The 16,056-nt window shown below is 47.5% G+C and overlaps 1 protein-coding gene across 3 annotated transcripts in view; it reads left to right on the top strand.

Annotated features, from left to right (window-relative positions):
- Nucleotides 1-6,469: 6,469 nt before the first annotated feature.
- The window catches only part of STUM (stum, mechanosensory transduction mediator homolog), a 92,571-nt gene continuing 82,984 nt past the window's right edge, over nt 6,470-16,056 (top strand). For all 3 annotated transcript variants that reach the window (XM_074988582.1, XM_074988584.1, XM_074988585.1), the window contains exon 1: nt 6,470-6,747. In XM_074988582.1, the coding sequence (XP_074844683.1) occupies nt 6,555-6,747 (193 nt within the window). In that variant the 5' untranslated portion in view covers nt 6,470-6,554. The remainder of the gene's footprint in view (nt 6,748-16,056) is intronic.

Raw genomic sequence — 16,056 nt, 5'->3', positions numbered from 1 at the left:
TTATTCAATGAACCCAAAAGGCATTGCTGACTGCAGTGCTACAACTAAAGTAGAGCCATCTCTTGGAAGGCAGCACAATATGCACTGCACAAGGGTGGAAAGGAAAACGTAGCCAAAGAAGATAGAGCAAACCCTGACACTTCAGCCATTAGTGCTTTAAAGTCCACCCTGGGCTGAAAGGACCTTTTTTAAAACATCAATCTCACTGAAAAAGTCCATGCAGTACAATGGATGGGGTTCAGTTTATTCGGCATCTTCCCTGAGTCTCCAAAGGATGGACAAAAGGGAAAAAATCCAGTTGTCAGAGTAGTGCAAAACCCCACCAATGTTCTAGATTCATCATCACTCCCTGAGATCCAGCTGATGACTGTTACAAGGAATGCCTTTGCCTGCCTTCACTTAGCTAGGAGATTACAGACTGTAGCAATGGCCCACAGGTTGGACACCTGGCCTGGTTAATATACATTCCTTGGATTGTTGATTAAGGTCAATCCAAAGCTCTGGAATGAATGGGTCAAGCCACGAAAAGCACATTACAATTCTCTGTGCCCTGCACTGCTTCCTTGTCTACCTGCAGGTCCAATTCAAATCTCAGTCTTTAAAAGTATGGAGTGGATTCAGGCCAGGCTACTTTAGGGATGGGCTCTCCATCCACATCCTTTGAAACTTCTGGGTTAATTCAGGGCACAGAAGCCAAGGTATGACTATACCTGAAAATCTGCACATGCTTTAAGCCCAACAACTCCCTCTCTCACACCCTGGTGCCAGTTCATACCCCATCCACAGATAAAGCCCTCAGACACATGTGAGCATCCTTAGAACATGCACTTGCTGGCCCATCTGAGTGTATAGGTAGAAGCTTGTAGTGTGTCTCCACCTCCCCACTTTGCAGCCTAGGTCTTACCACTACAGAAGACTTTCTGGTGCCTATTAGTCTTACCTTGGGCATAGCCCTGCCCACCCAGCCTACTGCCTTTGTAACAATTGTCTGCCCACAAAAAGAGAAGTGAAGCAGAACACAGAGAACAGGTATGTGAAGACTGATGCTTAGGCAGCTAAGCCATGCCCTTTAGTATGCTACAGTTCTAACCTTCATTTCTGATTGAGTGCCTTCTAGAGCACTGTTGCACAAAGTCTGGGGAGAGCTTAGAGAAGATGTAGTCACAGTAAGGGATGGATTAAGAGCTCTTTGTTGATACAGGGATGTTTGTGCTGCAATGTACAATAGGAGCAGATCTCTAATCTGGGGCTCCTTGGAAACACAGGCCTGTTTCTACCTTCAGTCTGTTTGTGATTTACAGTGCAATGGTTTTGTGTGTAGCTATATCAAATCTGAGTGTTGTTTCTATGCTGAGAAGGTGAAGCAAGACTTTTATTTATTACTAATTTGAACAAATCTTAGTAAAATTTTTGGTCATTAAAAATCCCACTTTTGTAAGAGTAAGGCTACGTCTACACGTGCACCCAACTTCGAAATAGCTTATTTCGATGTTGCGACATCGAAATAGGCTATTTCGATGAATAACGTCTACACGTCCTCCAGGGCTGGCAACGTCGATGTTCAACTTCGACGTTGCTCAGCCCAACATCGAAATAGGCACAGCGAGGGAACGTCTACACGCCAAAGTAGCACACATCGAAATAAGGGAGCCAGGCACAGCTGCAGACAGGGTCACGGGGCGGACTCAACAGCAAGTCGCTCCCTTAAAGGGCCCCTCCCAGACACACTTTCATTAAACAGTGCAAGATACACAGAGCCAACAACTAGTTGCAGACCCTGTATATGCAGCACGGACCCCCAGCTGCAGCAGCAGCAGCCAGAAGCCCTGGGCTAAGGGCTGCTGCCCACGGTGACCACAGAGCCCCGCAAGGGTTGGAGAGAGAGTATCTCTCAACCCCCCAGCTGATGGCCGCCATGGAGGACCCCGCTATTTCGATGTTGCGGGACGCGGATCATCTACACGTCCCTACTTCGATGTTGAACGTCGAAGTAGGGCGCTATTCCCATCCCCTCATGGGGTTAGCGACTTCGACGTCTCGCCGCCTAACGTCGATTTCAACTTCGAAATAGCGCCCAACACGTGTAGACGTGACGGACGCTATTTCGAAGTTACTGCCGCTACTTCGAAGTAGCGTGCACGTGTAGACGCAGCTCATGAGTGTTTATCTCATTATTCTGGCTAAATTCCAGATCTAGTACTTATATACCCTTTTTAGGTTCCTGTTACAGTTTTTCAGTTGAATACGATGTCCTTCTTTATTTTAAACCCTTCAGGGCAGGGAGCTCTATTCTTTCCTACACACTAGTACGATATGAACATGTAATCGATTGTACAGTGTTGTTGGATGCTACTAAATTAATGATTCATTCCACTCCAGAAGTGGCTGCATTTTAATGGTAGGTAAAGTAATCGCTACAGATTCCTTATCCACCTCAAGGAATATGATGAAATTTAATTAATTTTTGTTTATAGTGCACTTTAAGTCTCTCCAAGGCAATGTTTCACAGAAGCACTAACTTATTATTAATAAATATTTTTAAAAATTGATCTCTGCTCCTGTTGTTTTTTTCTAGTCTTTATTATACAACACAGCCACCTACTATTTTATTATTTTTAATCTACATATGTAGACTCATCCTCCAACAATTACCATGATTGTTAGCAGTGTACCACCAGGCCAAGAAAGTTGAGAATAATACTATATTATTATTATTATTATTCATTGAGTTCCAAAAACACACTTAAGCTGTGTCTACACGTGCACGCTACTTCGAAGTAGCGGCACTAACTTCGAAATAGCGCCCGTCGCGGCTACACGCGTCGGGCGCTATTTCGAAGTTAACTTCGACGTTAGGCGGCGAGACGTCGAAGTCGCTAACCTCATGAGGGGATCGGAATAGCACCCTACTTCGACGTTCAACGTCGAAGTAGGGACCGTGTAGACGATCCGCATCCCGCAACGTCGAAATTGCCGGGTCCTCCATGGCGGCCATCAGCTGGGGGGTTGAGAGATGCTCTCTCTCCAGCCCCTGCGGGGCTCTATGGTCACCGTGGGCAGCAGCCCTTAGCCCAGGGCTTCTGGCTGCTGCTGCGGCAGCTGGGGATCCATGCTGCAGGCACAGGGTCTGCAACCAGTTGTCAGCTCTGTGTATCTTGTGTTGTTTAGTGCAACTGTGTCTGGGAGGGGCCCTTTAAGGGAGCAGCTTGCTGTTGAGTCCGCCCTGTGACCCTGTCTGCAGCTGTGCCTGGCACCCTTATTTCGATGTGTGCTACTTTGGCGTGTAGACATTCCCTCGCAGCGCCTATTTCGATGTGGTGCCGCGCAACGTCTAAGTTGAACATCAACGTTGCCAGCCCTGGAGGACGTGTAGACGTTATTCGATGTTGCTACATCGAAATAAGCTATTTCGATGTTGGCTTCACGTGTAGATGTAGCCCAAGTCTAGCATACAGCCTACTTACAAATTCTTCATCTGAGGATCTTACAGTCTAAATGTAATCTTACTGCCTACACATTGGTGAGATTGATAGATCCCAAAATCATTTCAATTGTTACTTTCCAAAAACAGGGGCACACCTAAGAGAGCCTTCTAATCTGAAGTATTTAAAGTCTTGGGTATGTGTGTAAAGATCTACTGTGATATGAACAAATGAGGTTACCAAAATTATTGGAGAGGCCAAGAGAATATCAATTATTCTAGTCCAGAAAAAACTCCAAATTAGCTACTCAATCAAAAGAAATTAGAGAAATTTGCAGATCAAATACCCTTCCAGAAGTGAGAGCTAATAAACGTGGTTACAGTATCAGAGTTTAAAATGGATGTCTGTATTTCAGGGGATCATTGTGCAGTTATTGTAAAAATTAAGCCCAAACTTGAAAAACATACAATTAGTAGAAAATACATTGTAGGGAACCAGCCTGCCCTGACAATGGCATTTTTTAGATTACCAAAAAGTCATCTTTGTACTCATTTCTATGGCCCTGATCATATTGTTAAACAGTATGTTCACATGAGATGGGATACTGACTAGATGAATAAGCCACTTAAGCTTTGCTGTCTTGGTTAAAATTCTTAAGAACCCTTAAAGCAAATGCAGCTTTGAACTGTAGAGAGAGACACAGGTTATTCTCTATTGATATTTGAAACAGAAATGTAAAATGCATGTCACGCTTACACTTTGTACTGTGATTAATGCCGCCGATATTTCCCATGATTTCTTCACTCAAGACTATCTGCAATGATCAGCGTTGTCATCACTTCTAGCAACACATACCTTCAAGTTCTATTACCATTTCATCCATCAAACAGCATACTGAATGGTAATCACCAGTCACGCAAAAGGATATTACATCTTATGCAGTTGATATAAATTAAGATATATTTTCCCTCTGTTCCAAATCCAGACTAACTTTTGAGAAACTTATATTTGTTTTTTTCCTTCACACTTTCAGAAGCATATTTTACTCTAAAGCAACATTTTGCGAGCAATAAATGAGTGCATGTATGGATTTTTTATTGACAAGTCTACCTGCATTCTGAAGAGTGGGTTTTTCTAATATGAAAGATAAGTTTTCTTTATTTTCGTGCTTTTTTTTGCAATGGATTCCCCCCCTCAAAATAATTAAATTGGATATCCTTCTGCCCTGTTTTTCTCTCATCCTTTTTCCCCCAGATGTACACTATTTGAGGGATACTCTCTGAGCATTTATGTGCATGTGTAGTATATATTTAAGATTGTGTGAGAGCTTGTGTGACAGTGTGCCTGCTTTTCTCAGTCACCAACAGCTGTGCCATATCCATGTGGCTCTGCTGATTTCACTGGAATTACTCTTGGTTTATGCTGGTAAGCTCTGTGTGTGTGTGAGAGAGAGAGACAGAGACAGACTGAGTTGTGTAAGGGTAAAGGTATGTCTATACTAAAGCATTACAGCAAGTGCAATACAGCTGTGCTGTAGGTAGCTCCACAGCATAGATGCTTCTAGTGTTTCCTCTAATTTTTTCATCCATGAGTGGAAAAAATTTCATTATGCACACCAAGGCATGTACAGATGTGCACCCTAATAGAAAAACATGATGCCCACTGTGGGCATTCAGCTAATGAGCTGGGCGGCATCTGAATCCTGGACAGCTGCCTGAGTGCTCAATTTACAGGGAACACTGGATGCTTCCGATGCTGATGGCAGGTGATTTCCAACCAATACACTAAATCCACCTCTCTGAGAGGTGGTAGTTAGGGTGAAGGAAGAATTATTTCATGGACCAGCCATATGTGTAGTGGTGGTAGTGACGGTGGTGTTGGTTAGGTTTTCACAGACTGAACAATGGAGCTATGGGCATCAATTTTTAAGTGTAGATCAGGCCAAAGAGAGCCACAGGTAGGTAAGGTGTGTACATAGCCAGGTGAATATCATGAGTGTAGATAGAGACACAGGGGATCATGTGGGTGGGTTTAAGAGACTGTGGGTGAGACTGAGCATGTGAAGGCCAGAAATAAGGGGAATGTTTTAAAACATTAGTTAACATGTTGAACTTAATCCTCCAGAGTTAACCAGGATCCTCCTGTTCTAATAAATACATTTTCAAAAGAGACTTTGCACCCAGTCTACCAAGGGCAGGCCATGTTCAAAAATGTGAGCTGAGCCTGCTCAACCTTGGGAGCTGAGCCTAGGCTTGTCTACATAGGCAATACCATTTAATGGTGTCATGTTGGCGTTACCAGTCTAAATCCCCCATGCAGATGCGTACTTCAGAATGAGAATGCCCTTTGCCAAGTTAGTTAACACATATTTAAAATATGCTAATTAAGCTGGAAAAGGCTACTCTCCTTCTGCAGTTTTATTTTGAACATGACCAGCAATCCTAGTCTCAAGAGACAAACTGAGGAGTGAGATTGGACGTAGGTGTGTACATGAGAGACTGTGTGAGGCGGACTGTGAGAGAGAGAATGTGTGTGTTGGACAGTGTGTGAGACAGACTGTATAAGTGTGTGTGTGTAAGGCTGTGTATGAGAGACTGTTGCGAGACCATGTGTGAGAGCGTGTGCTGGGGGATGCACTGTGTGCAAGAAAGGATGTGTATGAGAATGGATTTGTGGAAAAGGTGTGTGTTGGGGAAGTTTGTGTATGTACATGGGAGAGTGTGTGTGTGTGCAAGAGAATGTGTAGAAGACTGTGAAAGGGCACGGGGGTGCACGGGGGAGCATGGTGTGTGTGCGAGAGGGAGGGAGTACGAGGTAACGCATTCTCTGTGTGAGTGAGAGAGCGAGGCAGTGCACTGTGTGTTGGGGGGAAGGTGTGTGTGTGAGAGAGGGTGGGAGCGCGAGGCAGTGCATTGTGGGGGTGGCGGCACGGTGTGTGTGAGAGAGAGGGAGGGAGCGCGAGGCAGCGCACTGTCTCTTTAAGCCCTGCACTGAGGCGCGCTCGTTCAGCACAGCTCCCACTCCTAAGCCCAAAACAGCAGCTGAGAGCTGCTCCCTGCGCCCCAGCTCCGCGGAGCCCACTCGGGCACGGCGGCCTCTTGCAGCGGGCGAGCTCCCCCGGCGGCCCCGGCCATGGATGCGCTTCCCAAGGAAGGGGAGCCCGCGGCGGCGGGGGCTGGGGAGCCCAGCAGGGGCACTGCCTCCTCCAGCGGGGTGGTGGTGCAAGTCCGAGAGAAGAAGGGCCCCCTGCGGGCTGCCATCCCCTACATGCCGTTCCCCGTGGCGGTCATCTGCCTCTTCCTCAACACCTTCGTGCCAGGGCTGGGTAAGGAGCTGCCGATCTGCCCTGCATGCCCGGGGGGGGGGCTGCGAGGGCACAGCTGTCCTTACACGTCAGGATGGAGGGGGTCACTTGTGCAAGGGGGCACTGCGAGGGCACAGCTGTGCTTGCACGTCCGGGTGGAGGGAGGTCACTTGTGCAAGGGCGGCGGCACAGTTGTGCTTGCGCGCCTGGCGTGGAGGAGCCACTTGTGCGTGGGCGGGGGGGGAGCCAGAGAGGTACACCCAGTTGGTCCCATACAGCGCTATCCAGGCGGGGAGTGGCAGTGCCGGGCACTGGAGGCTCCGCCATGTACCGGGGGCTGTGTACAGCAGAGGGTCACTGTGCAGCTGGCGGACTGGGGGGCGGGGTCCCGGGGATGCCGGTGCCCCCTCGGGTTCGCTCTCACTGTCCTCCAGCCGCCCGAGCTCCGGCTCCGCTTTGCTCCCGGCAGCCGCGCGGTTCTGCAGGCGGTTAGCTGCAGCCGGCGCGCTGGGCGGGCTGCAGGACCCAGTCCCGGGGAGCCGGGACGCCGCCGCCCCTCCCCTAGGCCGGGGGGCAGAGGCCGCTAACAACTTTTCCTGACGCGATCTCAGAGGGGGGTGGGAGAGCGCCCTGTACCCCCTCCCCGCCGTGGCGGTAACCCGGGTGAGGGGCGGGGCCAGGCCGCCGCCTCTGGTCACTTGCGCGGCTCCCCCGCCCCGGCTGGCAGCCACCTCTGCGCCTGATGCCCTCAGGGTGGGCGGGGGCTGCTCACGGCGGCGATATTTCTGCACGAGGCCGGGGGGCGAATCTCTCCAGACCTCCAGGTCCTGGGGCGGGGCGTGACCCCGGGACGATGGGCCCCTGCCCCTGTGGCTAATGGGTGTTCTGCCCAGTGCTGTAACCCCGCCCCCCGGGGAAAGGCGGGCCTGGGGCGGAAGCCTCCCTTGGCCGGGCAGCGCTGCTGTCCCGCTGGGAGGTGGCAGGAAGGGCCCCCTGAGCTGAGCAGGGAAGGAGGAACTGGGGAAAGGAGCCGGACACCCGCTCTCTGGCCGGGATTCTGCCCAGGCCAGGGGCACTGGCTGGGGCTGCTGGAAGCCGTTGAACCAAACTGTAAACCCTGTAGATGATGGAAACGCTTCAAGCCTGGGAGTGGGGCAGCAGCCCTGCTTCCAGCACCTATGACCCATGCACCAGCCTCTGTGCCTGGGGCTGGCACACGGCAGTAGGTGTTTGTGCTCTGCCAAGGGTCTTCACTACTCCTACACACCACCAGCTAGCTGCAGCAGTGCTCCAGGGTTTGCATATGGGGAGCCTGACCTTTGCCCTGTGTTGCTGGACTCCTATGGTCAAACCCCTTTCCTCTGACTTCAGAGGGGTCCCTTCTGACCAACTGCACCCTGGAGCTTGCACCAACCTGCTGTACTTTGTAGGAGAAATGTTTTACAGATCAGTCTCCCAAAGTCACTACTAGTCTGTTCCTGACAGAAAGCTGGTCTGAATCCCGTCCAACACTTGATACTTTGTGCTATAGAGTCAAGTGGGGGCAGCGCTAGGAAGATCCCTCCATTCCCAGCTCTGCCTGAAATTTTACCTCCACTAAAGGTTGCTGCAGAGCTCCCCTTTTGTTCAACAGGGTCAAAATTTCACCCCCTGCTGCTTGTCCCTAGTTAGGGAACATATTTCTCCCCTCTCCTTTCTCTGTATTCTTGTCTGCTCTGCCTTGTTCTAAGGATCACACACACACACACACAAGCCTGCGGCTTCCCCCATCCTCTCGAAGTGGCACAAAAACAAACTGTTGCTTTTTTAATCCTCCAAAGAACTTCATGCTGAAAAATCCATTTGTTTGAACCAGTGACATTCAACGGTGCCTCACTTCCTGCAGCTCTGAGCACAGACACTAGAAAGGAAGCCGGAGAATGTCAGTTTAGTCACAGTCGAATTTTCCACCTGCTGGAATGGAAGCAGACTTTTTTCTTCATCTGTTAAAACAGGAATTAATAGCTACTGTACTTGATCTATACTTCATTTATTTTAAAAAAGTAGCGCTGGAAATGCCACAATATGAATTTCTACTGCAGCTAGCAAGTCATGCCAAGATTGAGATGGCAGCCTTCTGGCTCCCCTACCCTGTGCTCACTGTGAGGGCTTCACAGCTGAAGGGGTTCCACAGAGACCCAGCAATCTAGTAATTATGCTTATCATCAGCTCTCAGTACTTTCTACCCCTTTGGACCAGTTAGCATGCCCTCTAAGCTGGGCTTTTCCACAGACAGTTTGGAAGCCTTTCAGTCTAGTGTCCAGTGCAAAGGACTAGCACTTAGGATTCCTGGGTTCTAATAGACTAGCTGGGATAGTGACTCACTGGCCGCGTCTACACGTGCACGCTACTTCGAAATAGCGCCCGTCACGGCTACACGTGTTGGGCGCTACTTTGAAGTTGAAATCGACGTTAGGCGGCGAGACGTCAAAGTCGCTAACCCCATGAGGGGATGGGAATAGCGCACTACTTCGAAGTTGAACGTCGAAGTAGGGCACGTGTAGACGATCCGCATCCCGCAACATCGAAATAGCAGGGTCCGCCATGGTGGCCGTCAGCTGAGGGGTTGAGAGACGCTCTCTCTCCAGCCCCTGCGGGGCTCTATGGTCACCGTGTGCAGCAGCCCTTAGCCCAGGGCTTCTGGCTGCTGCTGCTGCAGCTGGGGATCCATTCTGCATGCACAGGGTCTGCAACCAGTTGTCGGCTCTGTGGATCTTGTGTTGTTTAGTGCAACTGTGTCTGGGAGGGGCCCTTTAAGGGAGCGGCTGGCTGTTGAGTCCGCCCTGTGACCCTGTCTGCAGCTGTTCCTGGCACCCTTATTTCGATGTGTGCTACTTTGGCATGTAGACGTTCCCTTGCAGCGCCTATTTCGATGTCGTGCTGCCCAACGTCGAAGTTGAACGTTGACATTGCCAGCCCTGGAGGACGTGTAGACGTTAATCATCGAAATAGACTATTTCGATGTTGCTACATCGAAATAAGCTATTCCAATGTAGCGTGCACGTGTAGACGTAGCCACTGTGTCACAATGGCCAAGCCGCTGAGGTCAACATTTTTGGAAACTGCCATTCATTTTGTTGGCCTCCATTCTTAGCTGCCCCCATTGAGGAACCTTGGTGATTACTGGACCTCAGTCAATGCCATCCATGAATGCTGTGAACACTAACACCTTTGAATATCAGATGTCTGGTTACTGTAGGAGTGAGACATTCCCCAACTGAGGCCGCTCTTAAAAATGTTTTGTTTTGTTTTTTTAAAACACCTCAGTGTCCTCATTTATAAAACGGGCATACTTGCGTACTGCAGTGCAGAGCTATTTGGATCCTCCAGCCTTAGCAGTGCAAGGATTCAAGAAATGCAAGGCCAATAGGTAGTTTATTAACAAAAAACAAAAATCAGAAACAACCCATACCTCAGAACTCCCGTTCTGAACTGCAGACTCCTCACTGCTGTTCCTGCTGGTCTTTCGTTTATCAGAGCCTTTCTTCTGAGGATTATTTTATATTCTAGAAAGGCTCCGCTAAAGAAAAGACCAGCAGGAACAGCAGCAAGCATGCATGAAGAAGCACACTGATATTTTTTGAGCCCAAAGCTCAGGACTGATCAAGCTTCTGTTCCTGGCTCTGCTTCTAACTTGCTGGGTGACCTTGGGCAAATCATACCCCATCACAGTTCCTCAGTTTCCCCTTCTCCAAGTGGCGGTAATGATACTGTTCTGCTACACAAAGTGCTTTGAGAGCTATTGATGAAGAACATTAGCGGAGAACTAGGCGTTATTTCTAGCTTTGTTATAGATGCTTCAAAGTCAATGCCTCAGTGCTAAGTCCTCTTCTGGCCAGCCTGAGAGTGGGAGTCGTAGGAGCAAGCAGAGGTGTTCCCTGGATGCATCTTCTGCTCCATGGATCTTGTATGTGCTGGAACTAGGGGAGTGGGAGTGCTACGACTGCAATCACTGGCTTGAAAAGGGATTCCATTAACTTACAGTTTGGTTCAATAGGTTTCAGCACCCCTGCCATACAAATTGTTCCACAGATCCATCTGGATTTCACAGTGCAAGCGTCCACCCAGCATTTGGTGCAGATGGCAAATGAGATGATGGGTTGGCCAGTCCCCTTTGCTGGCAGACCACGTTCCCTTGGCACTGCCGTGTGCCAGCCAGTGTGGGAGCAGAGATGACTCCCTTGTGTTTCCCCTGAGCCAATAGACTGTAGTCATGCCCTCATCATTTCTCCTCCACTAAAGCACGTGTGGGGGGCATTGAAGGAAATACAAAAAGTGAGTGGAATGATCTGAGAGTGTGAGATATTCCCTGGAGCGAAAACCCCCTTTTGGATGGGGGTGGAGGATTGAACCACATTGTGGAGGTTCAGATTTGGTGATTTTAAAGGTAGCATTTTTGTGTATTCATTGAAAGAAATACCACAAAATAATGTGAGGACAAAACGTGGGAGCTGCCACCAGGTAACCCCTGAAGGTCCTAGTTGAAGGATGTGCAGCTGATGGTCTCCCACAGATATACAAAGAAGCAGGGAATACTTCTCATCCCACGGAATGTTTTTCTTTAGGGCTCTGTCATTTTTGTTTATCCTGGATGTTTCCTCTCTTTATCACAACTCTTCTCTTCTTCTCCATCTGTTTATTCAGTTCACAGTCTCCTTGTTGAAGTTTAAGGGATGGAGCCTTAGCTGGTATAAATTCATGTAGTCCCTTTGACTTCAATGGGGCTACACTGATTTATTCAAACTGAGGCTCGGCCTGAGGGTTCTAATTACAGCTCTGCCACAGAGGGCCCCATTGAGTTCTCTATGGACAAGCTGAATAAGGGCACAAAATACATCACCTGCAGCAGCAGAAGAATGAAATCTGCATGATAATATCAGTATCCTGTTTATTTTTGCTGTTATGTTCATTTAAATAGATGTCTCAAGAGAAAGTCCCCTTTCTTCTACCAAGACTAGGGTGACCAGTATGAAAAATTAGGACGGTGGGGGTTAGGGTTGGATTATTAATGTCCTACATAGGGGCCGTGTCTACACAAGCCCCAAACTTCGAAATGGCCACGCAAATGGCCATTTTGAAGTTTACTAATGAAGCGCTGAAATGCATATTCAGCGCTTCATTAGCATACGGGCGGCTGCAGCGCTTCAAAATTGACACGGCTTGCCACCGCGCGTCTCGTCCAGATGGGGCTCCTTTTTGAAAGGACGCCGCCTACTTCGAAGTCCCCTTATTCCCATCAGATCATGGGAATAAGGGGACTTCGAAGTAGGCAGGGTCCTTTCAAAAAGGAGCCCCGTCTGGACGAGATGCGCAGCGGCAAGCCGCGTCAATTTCGAAACGCCGCGGCCGCCTGCATGCTAATGAAGCGCTGAATATGCATTGCAGCGCTTCATTAGTAAACTTCGAAATGGCCATTTGCATGGCCATTTCGAAGTTTGGGGCTCATGTAGACGTAGCCAGCATGTATTAGGTTGTTTGGTCACCCTATTGCCAACAGGACCCCAATTTATTAAAGTGAAATATTGTAAAACATTCTCATTGCCACATCTGGTATCTGGCAAACACAAAAAGGAAAAAGGAAAAAAAAAAAACTTTCAAAGCTCTGTGCACTAAACCCAGGAACTCATTGTGACATTTTTTTAAAATCACAAATATGGCAATGAGTGCTTTTGGTCAGTTTGTTTGCAAACAAGTTTGCAGAAGGCAAGTACCTGTGTTTGCATGAAGGTTTCCAGTGGAACTGTCAACAGAGAACTTGGCTGACTTTGCACTGTCAATAAGACATTGGTGCTACCAGTGTTAGAAGATGTGGCATAGATGGACCTTAGGGCTTGGTAACGCAGTTACAGTAGTAAGAATACCTGAGACTTGTATAGTCCCCAGTTCCCACCATTGCAGGTCCTATTTCTGCCAGTGCAGAGAGAGCCTGAGATTTTCCTCCTTCGTTTTGCAAAAGTTCTAGTTAGATCCAAAAGAATATCTTGTGTCATGGTCTGCCAATTGCAGATAATGACTGATTGAAGCTCTGGTCAAAGTGAATGGCTCTGCAACATATTTGTGGCATGAAAAGTTTGGACGATGTGGAGTAACTAACTCATAGAACAAGGTCTGTTCACAGATAATTTGTGTATAGGAGAAAGGGCAATGTTCATCCAATAAATTATTAGCTCCAGCCATGTCTCAGGTCAGAAAGAGTCTGAGGTTTTAGATGTGCTGCACACTAGGTGGAATTCACTTCCCGTTGAGATCCACCTCCATCCATCTCTCGCTATGTCTAAGAAACAGCTCAAAGCTGGTTTTTTTCCCCCCATTGTTGTATTTCGTTATGGCCACTGCTGCCCAATACTTATTACCTTCCTCTTCCCCACTTTCTATGCAATGGACCCTTCAGCTGGCTTTAAGAGATTATGAACCTATCATTAATTATATGGAACAATATTCCAAACACTTGAACAGGGACTTCCTAAAAAAGGCAGTTCTTATCTCCCTGGGACAGGGACATGGCTGTCTATGATGGTGCTTAGCTGGAGGGAGGCCCTGATCCCAAATGGGGAACTTCTATAGTACCAATAATAATATTTTTGTTGATTTTGTTTAATTTTTACACTTTCTTCACCTTGGCCAGTGAGAGTAGTCTGGTCAATTTTAGTTTTGATTAGAGTGACTCTCTAGTCAATTTCATTTTCAGGCTGCCATGAACTAGCCCATTACCTGTGGATTTGGGATACAGCCACTCAAGGCTGGATTTACACCTGGGGTACCCCTCATGCAGGGGAACAGAGCCCCCTCCTACCACCCATGATGGTTTGGAGTACCCCTGCTGCCTGCAGCATCTTAGAGCCCTGTCCCCCTGCAAACCATAGTGGCCAGGAGCTGCTCAAAGCTGCCTCCCTCCCCAGCCAGGGAGCTTGCGGGGGTCCTCCCACCACTCCCATCAGCTTTTAACTTTTAGGCACTGCCCACACTCCCCTTACCTGTCCCCCTCCCCTGCACCAGTCTCCCCTTCAACTTCCCAATAACCTCCACAAACACCACCACTGCTCACTGTTCCCACCCCAAACTGCTCAAGAGACTCATTCCCCCAAGGCCTGCACTCCTGGCCACGTTCATCAGTCCCACGGAGATATGGTGGTTCTGTCCACCTGACTGAGGGAGTAAGGCTCTGGTAGGGCTGAATGGTGCTGTTTCACGTTCAGCTGGCCCCATCCCTACCCCCTGACCAGGAGAAGCAAAATGTGTAGTTATAGGCACCCCTAGAATGCTGACATCCCTCAGCGCGCACTTACTTGGCAATGAGAAATCTGGCTGTGTAGCCACTGCAAGGCCTGGTTACATTCAAACAACTCTCCCCCTATTTTCACAAAAATGGGAAGGGTGGGAGAGGAGGGGGAAGGGCGTGCTTAAAACCATTTCTCTTCACTACTGCTGTGTGTACAAGGCCCGAGGTGCACATTGCATTTATCAAACAACCACAAAGGAAGTGTTTGCTGAGCATTGCGTGCAGTCCATTTCATTCTCTAATGTAATTTAGCTAGGTACTTTAGGAAGATTAAAGGTTAAGGTGGAAGCAGACAGCAGCAGGCGATGGAGACTGGTGATACATGGCTACATGAATAAGGGGAATTTGAAGAAAGCTATTCTAGTCATAGTTTTGATATGAAGAAGAGTGCAATGTCAAGTGTGGGAGGAGGCAGGTGCTGTCAGGGAAGAGGGCTGTGTCAGAGGGGGATTTACACAAGGAAATGAGAGTTGATCTGCTTATAGTGGGCAGAGCTATGCAGAGTCTGGAAGGGCAGAGTAAGGGGCTTCAGCTCTGTGCAGAAGGCAGGGGGAAGTCAGTGAAAGCATTTGAAGAAGAAGGTGACTTGGACAAGGACGGTGCTGTTAGCTGGAGCATTTTAACTAGACTGGCAGACAGACAGTTAAAGACAATAATCCTATATCTTGCTCCAGCCACACATCTCAGCGAGCCTGACTGACATCAGTAAGAACACTTGTGTGAAGCAGGTTAGTATTATCATCCCTGTGTTTATAGACAGTGAAACAGAGAATCAGAGAGGTTGTGGATTTGCTTGAGAGAGAGTCAGTGCATGAGCTGGGAATAAAACCCAAGTTTTCTGACACCTAGGTGCACACCCCTGACCAACATTTCTCTGCCAGCAAGACCTGCTATGCGAGTATAAGTTTATTTATACCTTTAAACATACCTCTAACACTAGGGATAACATTGGTCTGACTATATATTTAAAAGACCCCACCTTAGCTGACATCATTTTACGAGCAGAAATATAGAACTTTAAAGACTAGCAAAATGAAATGGGTCTGTCCGATGGAAGCTCGTCACCGATTAAATTATTTTGTTAGTCTTTAAAGCGCTACGTTTCTGCTGTTTCGTTTTGTTGGAGTACAGACTTACATGGCTACCTCTCTGTTACCATTTTATCAGTGAAAAGAAAATATGTGTAGACCAGGCCTTAGAGACAGCAGGAGTGGCAAGTCTGGATTTCCCAGATTTTGATAAAGGTTCTTGGTTCAGATTGAGAACTTTTCCATTCACTTGAAAGGAAGAGGTGTCACATTTGTAATAAGATTTTTTCCATATGTTTTTGAGTGTTTGAGTTAAATAATAAGTGTAAAAAATACACATCTGAATAAGAATCACTTCCACTCTCATTTGATTGGTTTTCACTTGTTGATATAGCTAATATTGTACATTTACTAGGTTCTGCATTCTATGGATTGTTTCAGGAAAAAATCAGTAGATAAAAATTGAATTTCTAATTTACAGTACAAGTAGAAAATTCCTACACCCTCTTTCTCTCTCCCTCTCTCTCTTTTAAATGCATAGACCTTCTTACACACACATGCAAAAGCCCCCTGCCTCTCGTTTGTAAATCACATTTAAAATAAGCTAATTCTTTGTCTTTATCTACAGGGTATTATTCCTATAAAGGACCTATCTACACTCACTGTGTCATCTAAACTCTTGCAGGAGATGACATTTTTCTTAGCTCCCCAGCATCTAGAGTCTTTAGATTAAGTAAGGGTCTTAAGCTTTCATTCAAAGAAAATAAGGTTGAGAGTTCTCATGGACATGATTAAAAGCTTGAAAACAGGAACCCTAAAGTCTCAAAATCCAGAAAGCAGATAAAAATAATCCCCCTATTTTGTCTATTTAAATCCCTTGATTTTGGGGATTTGAGATTGGCAAAACTGCACTAGAGTTTTTAACTTCAAGTTAACTGATTGCCAGTACAGGTTGAACCTGTCTTGCCTGGCACCCTCAGGACC

The sequence above is a fragment of the Carettochelys insculpta genome, chromosome 3 (assembly GCF_033958435.1).
Source record: "Carettochelys insculpta isolate YL-2023 chromosome 3, ASM3395843v1, whole genome shotgun sequence".
Lineage (NCBI taxonomy): Eukaryota > Metazoa > Chordata > Testudines > Carettochelyidae > Carettochelys > Carettochelys insculpta.
The sequence above is the reverse complement of the archived record's forward strand: the minus strand, read 5'-3'. Positions and strand labels throughout refer to the sequence as shown.